Raw genomic sequence first — 16915 nt, forward strand, 5'->3', positions numbered from 1 at the left:
GGTAGAGAGCTTGGACACAAAGGCAGGTGGGCACCAGAGCTCTTCAACATGCTGTCAAGTTTTTGGTAAGCTCACTTTAGGGGTGAAATAACAGGACAAGACTCACAACCTGTTGCAAGTCTTATACAAATATCAAGGAGACAAGTCAAGTGACAGTCCATCCAGCGCTTTGCAGGGAGACAGACAACAGCAGGAATGCCGTGTCAGCACCTCAGCTGTAAAGAAATGAATTCTATCAACTCACCTTAGAGGACCCGCCCTGGGGAACTAACTCATACTGACTGGTAATTATTGCTACAATGAGACCCATTAACTTGGAGGAAAACCAGAACATTCAGTGTCTGCAGCTCAATTCACCCTGTTCCCAGATGGCAAAATCTACATGGGAAACAAGTCACCACCAGAACGTTGCTCGGTAAACACTAAGGCTCAGCACTAAGGTATGACACCTCAAGTCATAAAAACCTGAAACAACGGTAATATACCAAGATCAACCACTCTGGAATTTCCGGGACAGTCCTGATCTCCAGCACGCTATTTATAGTATTGTGAGTTGCTATTCTGCATATATGATCCTCCCTGACAGAGTAGTGGTATCTATGCTCTAATGTCCTCATTTTCAAGGGTCTACGTAGAGCACACCTTTCCAATAACATACTTACGTCAAAAATCAATATAATCTGTTAAGTCCTTCTACTATAATCACACTCTGGTTTTGAGAAAAATCCTTATCTGGTGGATTCATGAACCACACAGGCCCATCAGACTTGGAAAGGAGTTTCCTCTCGTTATGGCCACATTACCAAACCAGGCCCAGGCTGACCTCATTGGTTTTACGACGACTCTTTGACCTTCAGTTTCAGACACTGATGCTTTTTAACTTTAGTCCCAAACTCTGCACAGAAAACAATTTCAGAATAACCAGCGACTTGACTTTCCTCATCTGAGGAAGATGAGGGCATTAATCCAGGTTAGGGCTGGGTAGGAGGGTCCCAGGAGGCGACGAGCTACTGGGAAAAAGGAGGTCAAGCTTTACTCAGCGGCTATGCTCTCATCTATAGTTTATATACTGAAATTTGAAAAGGGTTCAGCTACTTTTTAAACGTTTGCAAACCACTGACCTGAATGGCCATTCTAAGGTCTATAAATATTTAATTCTATTTCTGATTTTTAAAATTGTTTTATTCAACAAATATTTGGAAAGTGCCTTCCTTTGTGACAACTCTGTGGTAGGCATGGTGTTCACAACAGTGAACAGTACGCTAATAAATACAGACTCTGCCCTCAGACCTATTACTGTTTTGGCTTTGGTTTTGGTTGTTTTTTTTAAGAAATTGAAGAGTGATATAAACTGTCCACAGCAGAGTTACCTTCTAAAATTCTATTTTATATTTTCCCAGGTGTTAAAATCACAAGATTCCTAAAACTGAGCTGGTACACGTTTCTACTATGGACACTGGTTCAAGTGTTTCTTCCCCTCTGCCCAATATTCAGAAGATACAGGCTGAATAATACAGACAAAACCAGTTGTAAGTTGAAAAATCAAACTGGATTTTATTAAAATATACATAAATAACCCTTATTTTTCTTTATTTCATCAGTTTGGGGAAGTTAAGAAGAAATCGGGAGGTAATAGCACTGGTGTAGAGAAATGAAGGCCAAAAGGGAGTCAGTGAAACTGTATTCCAGCCCAGATCTGCCACCCAGCAGCCTAAGAAAGGCATTTAGTGTCGTCGGCTGCATAATGAGGTGATTGGAATATATGCTGTCTGGGGTCACCTGCAGCTCAAAAACTCTACTGTCCGAATTCTGTCCTAATTATTAGGAGCAAATGCTACAGCTATGTATTAACTACAGAGCAGGTGTTCACAATGAAAAGTAAATGACCACTGAACTCACAGGAGTACTTTTAAGGAAGACAAGAAGAATACAGACGTTCTCTGCTTTAAAAAAATGCATTGATGTTACTGTTTTATTCACACTAACTAGAATATATACACAAAAAATGTGTATCATATGTGGCTTTCAAAAAATTCTATGTTCCATGAGAACTATGTAAACAGTGTAAAATGTTCCTACTGCATAACAAAAGAAAACCAGCATTTCCACGTAGTATTAGGAAAATATCTAGATAATTTGAAGTTACAGTAAAACGAAGTAAAATATCACAGAACAGTCTTTTCATGAAATAGTTATAGTCTAAAGCCAATACAGTTCATACTTTCAAATACTTTGGTAGAAGTGAAATGAATACAAAGCAAAAAAACCAAAATCCAAAAAAATTCTACTGTGGTTCTCATATTGATTGGAACTTTAGCAATGAGGCGACTGCACAGCTACCTTAGATGACAAATGGAAAAACTTCTCATTTGCTCCCCACTGCTGGTGGCAATGATGCTGGGAGAGCACTTCACAAGTCTTCTGTGAAGTGCGGAGCATCTCACTTCCTTCCACAGCTCTGCTCTCAGCAACAGCCTGGAAGGCTTCTTAAAGACAGCAGTTCAGCTTGGAATAGAAGTGATCTTGGTTACTTCCGCTAACAGATATAAATGACCCCGCATAAAAGCAGCTCAGAACTATAATTCACATTTAAAGTAGAACATAAATTTTTAAAAAACTGTATTATTATAGTTTCTCAAGAAGTCCATAGAACATACTACATTAATTAAAAAAAAATGCAAGTTCAATAGCCCACTGACAATAGTTTTTTAAGAAACAGAAACAACCGTCTGCATGCTACAAATATTTCTTCATTGATATCACATATTACTTTGACAACTGTACAACTAAACTGATCTGAGGAGTTTTTAACTGCATCATTTTAATAATTTCTTTTTCTCATCTATACAGCCCAAATGTGGTACTGATTTATTTCACTGTCTTTTTGTTCTGTATGTTTTCTTTCAAATGAAGCCCTACATCTGAGAATTACAGCAGAGTAACTGTCGGTGAATCACATTTCTGTCATCCATCACAGGAGCAGACTGGGGATGTCCTCTGAGGATTTTCTCAGCAATGTAATTTATACTGCAACTTTCTGTAAAGACAAGAATGTCTTTAAAAGAAGAAAAAGAATCCTCGGTCAGCTTTACAAACTTATAGTAGTAAAACAATAATGCACTGTCGTTCCTTTCTGAAGTAAAAAAACAAACACACTGTCAAGTGCCAAACAAACACTGCAAACTGCCTCTGAAGAAGAGCCTGCGAGCACAAGTCCTCAGACAGGCCTTCTGGAGGGATGAAAGGGCATCAGGGAGTGTTTGGTGAGATAAACTAGCCTGATAACCTTCATAACAAAATGAGTATAGAAAATAAAATACAAAATAGGAAGTGAATTATCTGTTGGGTTAATCTGAGGCTTTTTAAAGAACAATCCTAAAAAGGGCTAAAGGGCAGAAAAAAATTCTTCAGCAAAATTGTCTATGCTTGAATGAACCAAGTATAGAAGGATTGTTAATATTTTAAATTAATTATTTTATAGTACCAGGATAACATTGGGAACTAACTTCTTGCCTAAATTTCACAACCACGTATAAGAAGTAAAACAATTACAGTGAACAAATCATGTGTGAAATAAAAGGTTCTTAATTTTTCATATCAGATGTATCATAGTCCCAGGCAGGAATACTACTGTTTGGAGTTTGTTTTGCTTTGTTTTGTGCAGAGAGAATGTCAGGGGAACGTAAATCATTTCAAAATTCATTTGGAATAATAGCCAAGAACATAGTATACCAAGAACTTGCACTGCCAGATATTCAAAACTTTCACTGATTCTAAGACAGCATCAATTGTAAGATGCAATATTGTTTTATGTACCATGCAAAGAAAAGATGTCCAGGGTATGGAATCTAAAAGCAGACAGAGACCCTCACAAAAAGTGGGGATACCAAATGGCAACAGCCTCAATGAGGGGTTAAAAAAATAATAGTAACAACACTTCCTCCAGAAGAGAAGGCAAAGAAGCCTGCATACCACTTCCTTGACAACAGGAAGAGGGGGAAATAATTCCTTGATATTTGCACTGGTACCTCCACCCCAACCTGCCTACAAATTCTGTGCTCTGAGTTCACACTACCAGCAAAGGCCAAGAAAACCTCAAGCAGAGATATTAGCTTCAACAGACTCAGACTGATAGTGCCCCCAAGTGACTAGCAGAAGAAAACTCAAACCCTCTCAGGGAGAACTCAACTTCCATTAAGGCAACAGCTGATTTTTAAGATGCACTCCATATTTAAAGATGCTAAAATGTGGAAAATACATAATATGAAATCAGATACATCACTTATTTCTCTGGTAGGCAGATAAATAACTCAATAGAAGAGATGTCAGAAAGCCAAGAAAACAAATATTGGGCATATGATTAAAAAAAGGTCAAACAATAATAGCACATGATAAAAACATCAAGCCAACGACAAAAGGGTACACTGTTCAATATATGGCACAGACAAAAGAGATTAACTATTTAAGAAAAAAGTTCAATCCCTCTCTATACCATATCCTTCTAACCTATAAAGTTAGATGAAAAAACAAAACCATATAAGAACTAAAAGAGAATAAATATAATTATCTAAATAATAATTAATCTTAAAAGACTGGCCTACATATTTTTAAAACATGCTCCCCGCCCCACCCCTCAAAAACCCAAAGCATAAAAATAAAAGGCAAATGTCAAACTGGAAAAAAAATTTGCAATGACCAAAGGTTAATACCCTTAACTGTCATAATTATAAATCAACCAGAAACAGAAATACCCCACCCCACACCGCCAGAAAAATGTACAAAGGTCAAAAACTGGCAACTGACAAAAGAAGAAATGGCCAATTAAATACATTAAACATGCTCAATTTCACTAGTAATAGAAATGCAAAATAAAACAATGATATAATAATTTCTAGCTATCAAATTAGCAAAACTTTTAAAAAAACCAGTAATACCCAGTGTGGGCAAAAGGGTGCAGCACTTATATGGACGGCCGCTATGAAACTTCAGCAACCTTCCTGAAATGCAACTTTACAACAAATACAGATCAAAAGCCTTTTAAAAATGTGACTATCCTTAGATCTAACAACGCTACGTCTAGGAATTTATGCCAAGCAAACAGTCAGAGATGTGCAGAAAGTATGTACAACTACATGTCAGAATTATTTATAACAGTGAAAAGTTGGAAAATCACCTAAATGTGCAACAGTGGTAGATAAATTAAGGATTTTAATAAATAGAACTATAAAATGAAATATAATGCAACTATTAAATATCCATGTATCTCTGAAGCACTGTTCATACTAGGAAAAGATTAGATAACCTATATGCCCATCGGTAAGGGACAGTTAAACAAATTACGGTGTAACAGTCAATGGAATACTACACAATCCCTGAAAAGAATAAGGCGGCTCTTTTGTTCTGATATATATTCTTTCTGCCTGAGATGATCTTCCTCCCCCAGATATCCACCTGGCTCACTTGCTCAAATGACATTCTATCAGTGAGAATGTCCCTTGCCATTTTATACAACAGCAACTTGTTCCCATCCCAAATGCACTCCCTCTTGCCCTTTTCCTGCTGCTCTATTTTTAACCATCCGGCACACTGCCATTGTTTATTTACAGTCTGTCCTCCCCCAGAGGAAAGAAGATCCTTGAGGGCAGAGACTGTTTGGTCCGCTGCTGTGAACCCCCGGGCCTAGACACTAGTACCTGGCAGTAGGTAAGGTGCTCAGCGAATGATGCATAGATGATGGGTGGGTGGATGGATGGGTGGATGGATATGGGAAAATCTCAAAGATACAAACATAAGAAGTATGCCTTATTTTGCTAGTATTTGTCTTTTAAAAAGGAAAAAATCATGTATGTGTTAGCAGATGTCTGGAAGGATACACAAAACTTGGAACGCTGGTTGCCTCCGGGTAGGGACACTGGGGAAGAAGTGTAAAAGGGAGGGCCCTCTCTTCTGTCACTTCTAAAAGGTGAACCAGGGACCTGGTGTTCCAGTGGGTAAGACTGGTGTTCCAGTGGGTAAGACTCCACGCTCCCAATGCAGGGGGCACAGGTTCGATCCCTGGTGGGGGAACTAGATCCTGCCTGCATGCCGCAACTAAGGGTCCGCATGCTGCAACTAAGACTCAGCGCAGCCTAAATAAATATATATATTTTTTAAAAAAAGGAAGAGTCTCTTCCTAAAAAATAAATAAATAAAAGCTGAACCAACTGTATGTATAACCCACTCAGAAAAACAAATAAAAATGGTAAATATACACACACCCATGTTGTAGGCTGAGGTGGAAAAACTATACAATATACTCGCAAGTGGAAAAAAACAGGCTACAAAATAGCAAATAATATGAAATACACCGATGAGGTGGATGGACCTAGAAACTGTCATACAGAGTGAAGTAAGTCAGAAAGAGAAAAACAAATACTGTATGCTAACACATATATATGGAATCTAAAAAAAGAAAAATGGTTCTGAAGAACCTAGGGGCAGGACAGGAATAGAGAACGGACTTGAAGACACAGGGAGGGGGAAGGGTAAGCTGGGACGAAGTGAGAGAGTGGCATGGACATATATACACTACCAAACGTAAAATAGATAGCTAGTGGGAAGCAGCCGCATAGCACAGGGAGATCAGCTCAGGGCTTTGTGACCACCTAGAGGGGTGGGATAGGGAGGGTGGGAGGGAGATGCAAGAGGGAGAAGATATGGGGATATATGTACATGTATAGCTGATTCACGTTGTTATAAAGCACAAACTAACACAACATTGTAAAGCAATTATACTCCAATAAAGATGTTAAAAAAATATATGAAATACACCAAGACTTAGAAAAAGCTTAGAAGGATTAACTTCTAACACTTTTAGTTAGCAAGATTATAGGTGATTTCTGCTGCTTCTTTTCTACATTTTTCTTTAGTTTCTGTATGAGGCACTATCGTTTTCTAATTTTTTAATGGTTTCTGAAGCACACAGAGCACTTGTTTAGCAGAGGGTCGCAGCACCCAGATCCCAGGGCACAGTGACTCCCTCCCAGCGTTGCCTCAGTGATCCTCACTTTGCGTCTCCCATCCCAACCTCTGGGTCACCCACTGGGAAACTCCTCACTCCTGTGATTCTCCGACCTCATCCTGCACTGACCTCTCGCTTTTTTCAGTCTCTATCACCTCCCTTAGCTTCCTTGTCTTTCTCCTCCTGTCTTGGTCACCCGGCAAAACCCTAATCCTAGTAAACCCAATTATCTCTTACTGTGCACCTCAACCAAGTAGCAGCACATGGCCAGAGAAAAGTCAGGCGATCGTGCTAACTGCACTCACTTGAAATTTATTACCAGAATATTGAATGGGCCCTCAAGCCTGCAATACAATCCTACCACACTTTGCTGGAAAATTCCCTTTCCCCACACTCTGAGGTGAGTGTTCTTCTGCTCCCCTCTCTCCTCACGTCTCCCACAGCCCTTGACCGTGACCTTACTCTCACACACTTAGGACAGGAGGCCAGAGAACCCCGGTCTACCCACCACCACCGTTACCCACTACCCATACTGTGCCCTCACTCTCGGCCTTCCTCCAGTCCCATGGAAGAGGCAGCCCTGCTCTTTTTCTAAGACAAAACCCTTCGATCTGCCCTGGCCCTATCCCCCATTGATTTTTCAAGTATTTCCTCCAATAATATCCCCTTTAGTTCTTGCATTCTCAACTTCTCCCTCAATACTGGATCACTGTCGTTAGCAAACGAACGCACCTTAATATCATAAAATGTCCCTGTCTTATTTCTGTTAACCTTCACAGCAAAACTCGTTCCTCTGATCCCTTACCTCCCCTCAGCCCACTGAGCCTCTGCTGTATTAAAACAGCTTTGCTCAAGGTCACCAATGATGTCCTATGTCCTCTTCAAGCCAGTGGCCCATTCTTGGTCCTCCTCTTACTTGACCTCTCAGTGGCATTTCACATGGCTGACTGCTCTCTCCTTGAAACAATCTCTCAGCTTCCCTGAGACCACGAGCCCCTGGATTTTCTTTCACTTCACAGACTTCTCTCTTCTCCACTGACACACTCCTAAGTGACCTCATCCAGTTTCTGGTTTCAGGTGGCAAGTACGTGCTGATGATTCTAAGGTTATTATTATCTTCAGACTAACATCATCCACTACCAACTCTCCATCCCCACAACCCCCGAAACCCTGCTCCCCCAACAAGCCTTCCCAAGAAAAGGTACCAGCAACCACTCAGTTGCTCGCATCAAAATCCTAAGGGCCATCCTTAACTCTTCTTTCCCGCACTCCCCACACTGAACTCATCTGTAAGTCCTGGACATCGCTACCCCCGCACTAGACCTGAGTTCAATCATCTTTCACCATCCCTATCACTACAACCCTAGTCGGAGTCACCACCAGCCTCTTACCTGTTGTCCCTCCATCCCTGCCCAGCAGTCCACCCTCCACCCAGCACCCAAAGCAATCTTTCTAAAGTATAAACCAAATTATGTCACTCCTCTTCTTAAAAACGCCCGGTGTTTCCATTACTCTTAGAATAAAATGTAAACGTCCTACCAGATCCCTCGTAGTCAGGCCCACCTACCTCTCTCCTCTTCTCCCCTCTGGCTACACGGGTCTGCTCTCTGTCCCTCAAACACAACACATCGGCTCCCATCTCATGGCCCTGGCAACTGCTCTTCTTTCTGCCTGGATTTTTCTCCCCATATCTCCAGGTGTCCACCTCCTTCTCATCATTCAAATTTCAACTCACATATCATCAGCTTGGCAAGGCCTTTCCTGGAAGCACCACCAGTCACTCTCAACCTCTTCCTATTTTGTCTTTTCCACAGAACCTATCAATAGCTGACATTTACTTTTGAATTAGAGTACAGGCTTACTGTAATCTCCTCCCAGCAGAAGGCAATTTCCTTAAAGGTGAGAATGCAACCTCATTTACCACTTATCCCCAGGATGAAAACTGGCGTCTGGCACATAGTCAGTGCTGAATAAATATCTGTCAACCAACTGAATGACTATTTCATAACTGAAAATCTGGACTGAGGTAACTCCTGACATTACATTTAGTTTATTTTAATATTATAATATCAGAAATGCTGAGAACTGATAAAACTGTATCAAAAGCCTGATTACAAAATGGCCTTTTATACCTCTTACCTACTCTGTTAAGGTTTTCTAATACACATTAGGAAATGACCTAAATATCCATGAACAGGAAGCTGGCTAAATATGATGGGGCACAGCCATACAATGGACTCCTATGTAGCCATTAAAGAGAATGAAAAAGATCTACACAAGCTACTATGCAAGCTGTACGGCTGATCAACAACGTCAAGCTGCAGAACAATACAGTCAATGAGCTCCCTTTGTTCTGACATGAACACATATTTGATTGGACATGCACAGGAAAATTTCTCTTAAGAAAATCCTACTAAACGTGGTTACCTCTCCAAAATAAGAAGGTGAAGACTGAACTTATCATTTATGATTAAAAAACCAAAAAGTGCCAGGAACCACTTTTGATTTCAGCAATCTAGAGCTCACCACTTTGCATTTCACTCTATCAAAGGCTATAAAAGTTCTTTTTAAAAAACACATTACCTGTTTTTTAAAATGACGTATAATCTAGTGAGGAAAACCTGGCATCAGCTGTCTCAGGAGCACAGTCAGGTTACAGAGTGTGGCCAACTTGCAGGTTGGTTTATGCATTATAGGTTTAACCCCTTCTCTATTCCTTCCCTTGATAATGACTGGGAATGCTTAAAATAAAACCTTTACAATCTTTCAAGCAGTTTGGGGTTGAGGGGGGACATGGGATATGTGACACAGGCTTAGTCAACAGGCATGAGTAAATTTTCGGAGATGCTTCTGTTTTCCTAATTAAGATAGATAGATATAACCCATACTACCCTTTCTCACCTTCTTCATGCCCCGAACACAGATGTGATATCTAGAACTATGGGAGCTATCTAATAACTACGAGGCAACAAGAGCCAACAGGCAGGTGAAAAGATGCAAACGATCTAGTGACATCATTCAACAGACGAACCCTTCCTGTTATGTAAGAAAAATAAACCTCTATTTTTTTAAGGTATTGTGAGTTCAGTTCCTTAATGTCTCTACTCTGAATTTTAAAAAAAAGAAAGAAAGAAAGAAAGAAAAACACTCAGAGGAAACAGAAAAAAGAAAAAATTATAGTCAACATCAACTCCATAAAAGAGGCTTCAGAATGAAACATTCAGAATTTATACACACAATAAAGATAAACTCACACAGTGAAGCCGAAGTCCAATCAATGCTGGGGCTGCTCTGGACTAATGCTCATTGTTCGATAAATTTCTTTAAGTAATAACAGGGCAGTATCTTCAGATTCCCTATTACAAAGAAAAGCACATTTACTTAAGAGATAATTAGAAATTAACCTCTAGGACTTCCCTGTCGGCACAGTTGTTAAGAATCCGCCTGCCAATTCAGGGGACAAGGGTTCGAGCCCTGGTCCGGGAAGATCCCACATGCTGTGGAGCAACTCAGCCCGTGCACCACAACTACTGAGCCTGCGCTCTAGAGCCCGTGAGCCACAACTACTGGGCCTGCGTGCTACAATTACTGAAGCCCGTGTGCCTAGAGCCTGTGCTCCGCAACAAGAGAAGCCACCACAATGAGAAGCCCACGCACCCCAACAAAGAAAGCCCACACGCAGCAATGAAGATGCAGCCAAAAATAAATTAATTAATTTTTTTTAAAAAAAGAAAGAAATTAACCTCTATGCATAAAGATGGAGAATGCAGCTTTGGTTTTATTCAATTCTACCTAAGAAGGGCAAATGAAAATAAAGTAGTGTAATCTCAGAGTTGTCCTTAAAAACTGGATGAATACCAATCAGCTCCAAAATAGCTGTGCTGCAGTTCTCCTTGGTGACGGAGGATACACAAAAGGATGGCTTTCAAAGTCCCTACCATTCCCATTCTGTGAAAGGCATCCCTGCAAAAACGGTGTGCAAGTACCAAAGGCCTTTGGTCAAAGGCAGATGACATGCTGCCATCTTGTGGATAACTAAACTAAAGGGGGAAAATACTGATTTTGAATATATGGGCATTCAAATTGCAAATGGTAAATCAGCAAGAACCTCACTAAAACTGCTGTATGTGCTGCAACGTAAAGGCCACATGAATGTTATCAAAGATGAAAATACTTACCAATAGCATAAGTGACTCTGAAGAGCGAAAAGATATTCATTAAAACTCTCTATTGGCTTTTCTTGAAGAACATAGTCAATTCGGCGGCCTCCGTTTAACATTCCAACCTTTCCTAAGTAGTCCTCATCCTTGGAAAAATCTGGGCTTTCAGCAGTCTTTTCTGCTAGAATTTAAACCATTTCAATATCAAAGTCAATCACTTAATCATTATCCTTTGACTTTAGCTGACCTTCTGGGCTCAAGAGAATATTGCTTGACACACGTAGCAACCTGGGGAACTACCAGGCTCACTTCCCATTCCTCCAAAGAGCCAGGGGAAGAGGGGCTGGTTCCCCGAGACAGAGGAGAAAGAGCCAACGAGCCGACAGAAGTTTTGAAGAAAAGGGGTGAGAGAGCGTTGTAGAAAGAAAGGAAATAGAATTAGAATCTGAAAGAATCAAAAACATCACGGCACAACGACCTGACATTACGTGTACAGTCTACAACGACACAGTACAGTCAGACACAGTACCAGGAGAACATTTCTCACAGGGGGTCATTCAGATGCCTGAATACTAACTTAGTTCTCAACTCTAACATTCCACTCTGGCCTTATGAATCTCAACAAAATTTTAAGCCTGCAGGGTAAAAAGTTCAGCAACTATGAGCCCAAAACCTATAAAAAAAAAAAAAAAAGGATGACATGCATTCTGAAGTACAGTTTATCCTGATTTTCCTTTATAGGAAGAGCCTCTACACTTCAACAAAAAAGACTACAATGGAAAACCATCATCAAATAATTTATGTGTGCTATGTTCACAAATAATATTTGTACTGGAAAATGACTCAAATGTCAAATTTACCTTCAACTACTTGCTTTTCTTCTTCTTCTTTGATTTGATTGGCTACCTTCTCCAATTCTTCTTGCAGCTGAGTTGAAGAGGTATGAGCACGGGCAAACTCATTTAATGTCTGCCAAGCACTTTTCAGAGAGCTAATGAAACCCTGCTTCAAATCAGATCCCATACGAGAGAGACTTTCTTTCAACTCTAAAGAGATTAAGATGACATATCAAGTTATTAGTTACTGGGTTAAATTCTGCACCACAAAAATTAAAAGTTATACTGTTCTCAGACAGGATAAGACCTCTTACTCTTCTCTTTCTTTTTTAAATTATTATTTTATTTTTTATTTAATTTTTTTGACATCTTTATTAGAGTATAATTGCTTTAAAATGGTGTGTCAGTTTCTGCTTTTAACAAAGTGAATCAGTCATACATATACATATATTCCCATATCTCTTCCTACTCTTCTCTTAAATGTCAAATATATGGAGTTTCTCAGCCAAGAACTTCCAATGTATTAAAATGTTTTGAGGAGTCTTATTGTCATTTTTTTTTAACAACTAAACTTGATCCAGCCTAAACCTATACATTTCCTCTCACCAAAAAAAAAGGAGTTCAAATACCATAAAAATGTAATAAGCACATTTATGTGCTTTATTTTTACTGTAAGTTAAAAAATGGGCCCACAATATTAAAAAGATGATTGTTTTTCTAATACGTATTGGTGAAATGGTTTTGAGAATTTGAGATTCTGATATAACCACAATTTAAACTTCTAATTTAAAAATGAAGGAACTCCTGCCCCTTCACCTTTTCTGCTTTTGTCTAATAAAAAATACATGAATTCATAGTCTTAGCATATCAAATTTCTCATTTAACTCAAAAGAGTTAATTGTGTTTATAAAGCATGGTGCAACGTTAGAAAAAAAAAGAAAGATATTTTAAATAAGAGGGCATGATCACTGTTCCTTGTTTTAAACCTATGGATAAGAAGTACTATACACCATTAGTAGGCATAAAAGAAACCTAAACCCTACTTGGAATTATTATCAATCCATTTTGTTTAATGAATTTTTTTAATAGGAAAAGTTTGTTTAGTTAGCAAGGAAAAAACAGCTTGCTTGACTCATCATCAAATTTTTATTTCTTGATGGTTTGGTCATTAGTTCAAAAGTTACTTTGCTTCCCAATTCCAAAAACTATAACCAAATTCTATGCACCTCATCACTTTATTACCAACTTTCTCCATTCCTTATTATGTCAACAATTAGAATGTTATCAAGGAGAAATCATTAAGGAGAAGGAACTCATTCATAACTTTACAGCTCCTGCAAATAATTAGTAAACATGTTCTGAACAATGTAGGCATTTAAATAAATAAGAACTTAGTGTTAAAATTTTCGTAACTCATTACAAATGACAGGAAGGACACAATTCATTACAAATGACAGATTACAAAATGACAGGAAGGAAACAAGTTTTTATAGTATTTGTTTTTTACCTAAATGAAGTCTTTTTCTGCCTTTGTGATGCGGAATGAGAACTGCTTTTAGGTCCAAATCTGGTACAATCATAGGTTCTAATCTATATGCCACTGGATCAAGCTACAAATAGAAGAATCAGAAATCTATGAAAAGCTGTTTTGAGTTATATATCTTAGTTGAGTGAGAAAACAGGTATCTGGCAAACCAGAGATTTTGATTTTCTTTTCACACCTTATTCAAATACTGGTAATTATAAGAAGACTTCCAAGTTTGCGGGTAAAATTACTTGGCAAGCAAAGCAAGAAAATTATTTCCTTGAACAAAGTCTTTTTGGTAGAAAAGTTTATCGGAAAGTATCAGACTGTATTTTTTAGGTCAGAGAGCTGAGTTGTACAAAATCAAAATCAGTATTAATTCCTAAGAAATAAGAATCTGAGAATCTATTAGGATAAAGAGGACTGGCGCTTCGTCTTCTTCAAAATAGAAGTAAATGCAGTTCACTCACTGGATGATAAATATTGAAGAACCCTTTGCAGGTAGGAAGCCTGTAGTTCTCATCTATACTATCCACTCCTCGAATAGTGAGAAACATACCAATTGGAGATCCCAAGGCAAAGAAAATCTCTGGTTCAAAGTCTAAGGAGTTGTAAACAACAGAAACCTAGAAAGGATCAGAAAACAATGAAAGATGGTCATTCCAATGTCATGTAATACAAAATTCAAAAGTTCAAACTGGAACTGCACTTAATTAAAAGCATCCCAATATAGCTGATGCCCCTCCAGGTGTGGCTTCAGTGCTGATAACCAGTCACAGACAGCTGCTGCCAGCTGAAAAGGACCAAAACATTTCCTTTTGAAATCTTTACATACTAATACATCCTGTGACTACACTTTTACTTACTGTGTAAAGAAGTAAGTAAGAAGTAAGTAAAAACCATAAAATATAGTGTATGGAAGCATTATATTCATTTTAGTTATAAATGTGGTCAAAACTACAGACTCTAGAATCAAACTGCCTGGGTTTGAATCCTGACTCCATTCCCCACTGTGTGACTGACCTTGGGCAAGTTTCTTAACCTCTCTTGCCTCCACCTCAGTTTCCTCATCTGTAAACTGGGGATCATAACAATGCCAAACTCATGATGTGGTTGAAAAATAAATAACCTAATCCACATAAAGTGCTTAGCATATTTTAAGCATCCAATGACTGTTATTTCTATTATAACTACCATCCTCATTCATTAGGCTTGTTTCTTTCCATTAGAAATGTGAGCGTAAGCTGTGGCAAAGCGAGAGAGTGGCACGGACGTATATACACTACCAAACGTAAAATAGATAGCTAGTGGGAAGCAGCCGCATAGCACAGGGAGATCAGCTCGGTGGTTTGTGACCGCCTAGAGGGGTGGGATAGGGAGGGTGGGAGGGAGGGAGACGCGAGAGGGAAGAGATGTGGGAACATATGTATATATATAACTGATTCACTTTGTTATAAAGCAGAAACTAACACACCATTGTAAAGCAATTATACTCCAATAAAGATGTTTAAAAAAAAAAAAAGAAATGTGATTTATCCCAAAAGAGCTCGTTTGAGGGAAACGTCTCAGTTCACTGAGAACTGCCTAGAGTGAGAGAAAGCACCCACATTCGGACAGCACTCTATAAGTTACAAAGCTCTTTTGTTTGTTGGTCAGTGACAGAATATGAGTCTTCATCATTTTAGTATCCTGAGAATGAAGAACAATGAATGGCATAATCCAAGTGCATGACAGAGGTCCACTGAGAGCGAAGGGCATGGCAGGAACCCTTGTTCCCGCTTATCAGACGAAGACAGTGAAGCCCAAATAGGTGATGTCACTTACCCAGGAGCACACAGTGAGTGGCAGAATGAGGATTTCTAACTCCCAAACCAATGCTCTTTCTACTAACTAGGCTGCCCTTCTAACAAAGTCTAGACTTCACATCCCTTTGTTTGCCCGTATATTTGCAAATTCAATAGTTTCTGCTACTGATGAGGGCCACAAAATACTCTCAAGATTATGTATCTTCCCCCAGTTCCAGAAAAAAAAAAAAGAGAGAAGAAAAAACAAAGTTAAAAAAAATTATAAACTGGAAAAAATATTTACATCAAGGGGCCAATATCCTTAATATATAAATTCTTAACTATCAGTAAGAGAAAAGCAACCCAATAGAAAAATAGGTAAACCAGCACCTCACACACACACAAAAAAACCCCTAAAAACTAGGTGATAAAACATCTAACCTCTCTAGTGCTCAAAGAAATACAGTGAGGTACAGTTATCAAAGATATAAATGAAATACTAAAAAAAAATTAAAATCTATTTTCATGTAAAAAATTATTTCTTTAGAAGAAGTTACACAAGTAAGAATACTATATATTTTTAAAGGAGAATGATAATATCAGTACTAGTGAGGGAGAGGAGAGAGAGGCAATCAATCTTATAAACTGCCAGTTGGAGTACAAACCGGCACAACCTTTCCAGGGGCAAGCAGCAATAACTATTAACATTCTCATGTGCACGTCCTTTGGTCCAGCTATAAATACTTCCAGTTATTTAACTGAAAGAAAGATAAAAAATGTACACGGAAAATTGGTTTAAAACTGTTTATCACTGGATTGCTTAAAAGAATGAAAAATTGCCTACATGTCCAACATTATGGGTTGAATGTGTTCCCTCCAAAAGAGAAATGTACCACTACCTCAGACCTTACTTGGAAATAGGGTCTTTACAGCATTACAGTGGGCCCTAAATCCAATATGACTGATGTTATTATAAAAAGGAGAAATCTGGACACAGAGACAGGCATGCACAGGAAAGATGATGTGAAGGCAAAGGGAGTCTGCCATGTGAAGATGGAGGATTGGAGTGATGCACACAGAAGCCAAAGGATGCTAACAACTGCCGGCAAACCAACAGAAGCTAGAAAGAGGCAAGGAAGGATGCCTCTACAGGTTTCAGAGGAAGAAGGCCCTGCTGACACCTCAGTCGCGGAACTGTGAGACAGTAAGTTTCTGGCGCTTAAGACCACCCAGTTTGTGATACTTTGTTATATGGCAGCCTATTATAAAATAGGCTTTGTATTAGATGATTTTGCCCAGCTATAGACTAATCTTAAGTGTTCTGAGCACGTTTAAGGTAGGTGAGGTTAAGCTATGATGTTGGGTAGGTTAGGTATATTAAATGCATTTTTCACTTTGGATATTTTCAATTTACAATAGGTTATCAGGACATAACCCCATCGTAAGTCAAGGAAGATATGTATGATATTCTAGTATTTTCCATTTTTGTTAAAATATATATGTAAATATATGCTCAAATAAAAGTGTATAAGGCCTTGTTCAAACTGCTAATGGTGATTAGTCCTGGTTAAGAGATTTTTTTTCCCCCTCTTCTTTTGTTTAAATCAGTA

The 16915-nt window shown here is 38.8% G+C and overlaps 1 protein-coding gene across 3 annotated transcripts in view; it reads right to left on the reverse strand.

Moving 5' to 3' along the window:
* Positions 1–1527: 1527 nt before the first annotated feature.
* SEC23IP (SEC23 interacting protein) overlaps positions 1528–16915 on the reverse strand; it is a 46809-nt gene continuing 31421 nt past the window's right edge. Inside the window, exons 14-19 of one of the 3 annotated variants that reach the window (XM_060033951.1) lie at positions 13992–14147; positions 13504–13606; positions 12021–12206; positions 11179–11338; positions 10255–10356; positions 1528–3037 (exon numbers count right to left, since the gene is read on the reverse strand). In XM_060033951.1, coding sequence (XP_059889934.1) covers positions 10275–10356; positions 11179–11338; positions 12021–12206; positions 13504–13606; positions 13992–14147 — 687 coding nt within the window. In that variant the 3' untranslated portion in view covers positions 1528–3037; positions 10255–10274. Of the gene's footprint in view, positions 3056–10254; positions 10357–11178; positions 11342–12020; positions 12207–13503; positions 13607–13991; positions 14148–16915 lie in introns of all 3 variants that reach the window. The other 2 variants (XM_060033948.1, XM_060033949.1) reach the window with 2 other exon arrangements.

This window comes from Delphinus delphis, chromosome 16 (assembly GCF_949987515.2).
Source record: "Delphinus delphis chromosome 16, mDelDel1.2, whole genome shotgun sequence".
In the NCBI taxonomy this organism is placed as follows: domain Eukaryota; kingdom Metazoa; phylum Chordata; class Mammalia; order Artiodactyla; family Delphinidae; genus Delphinus; species Delphinus delphis.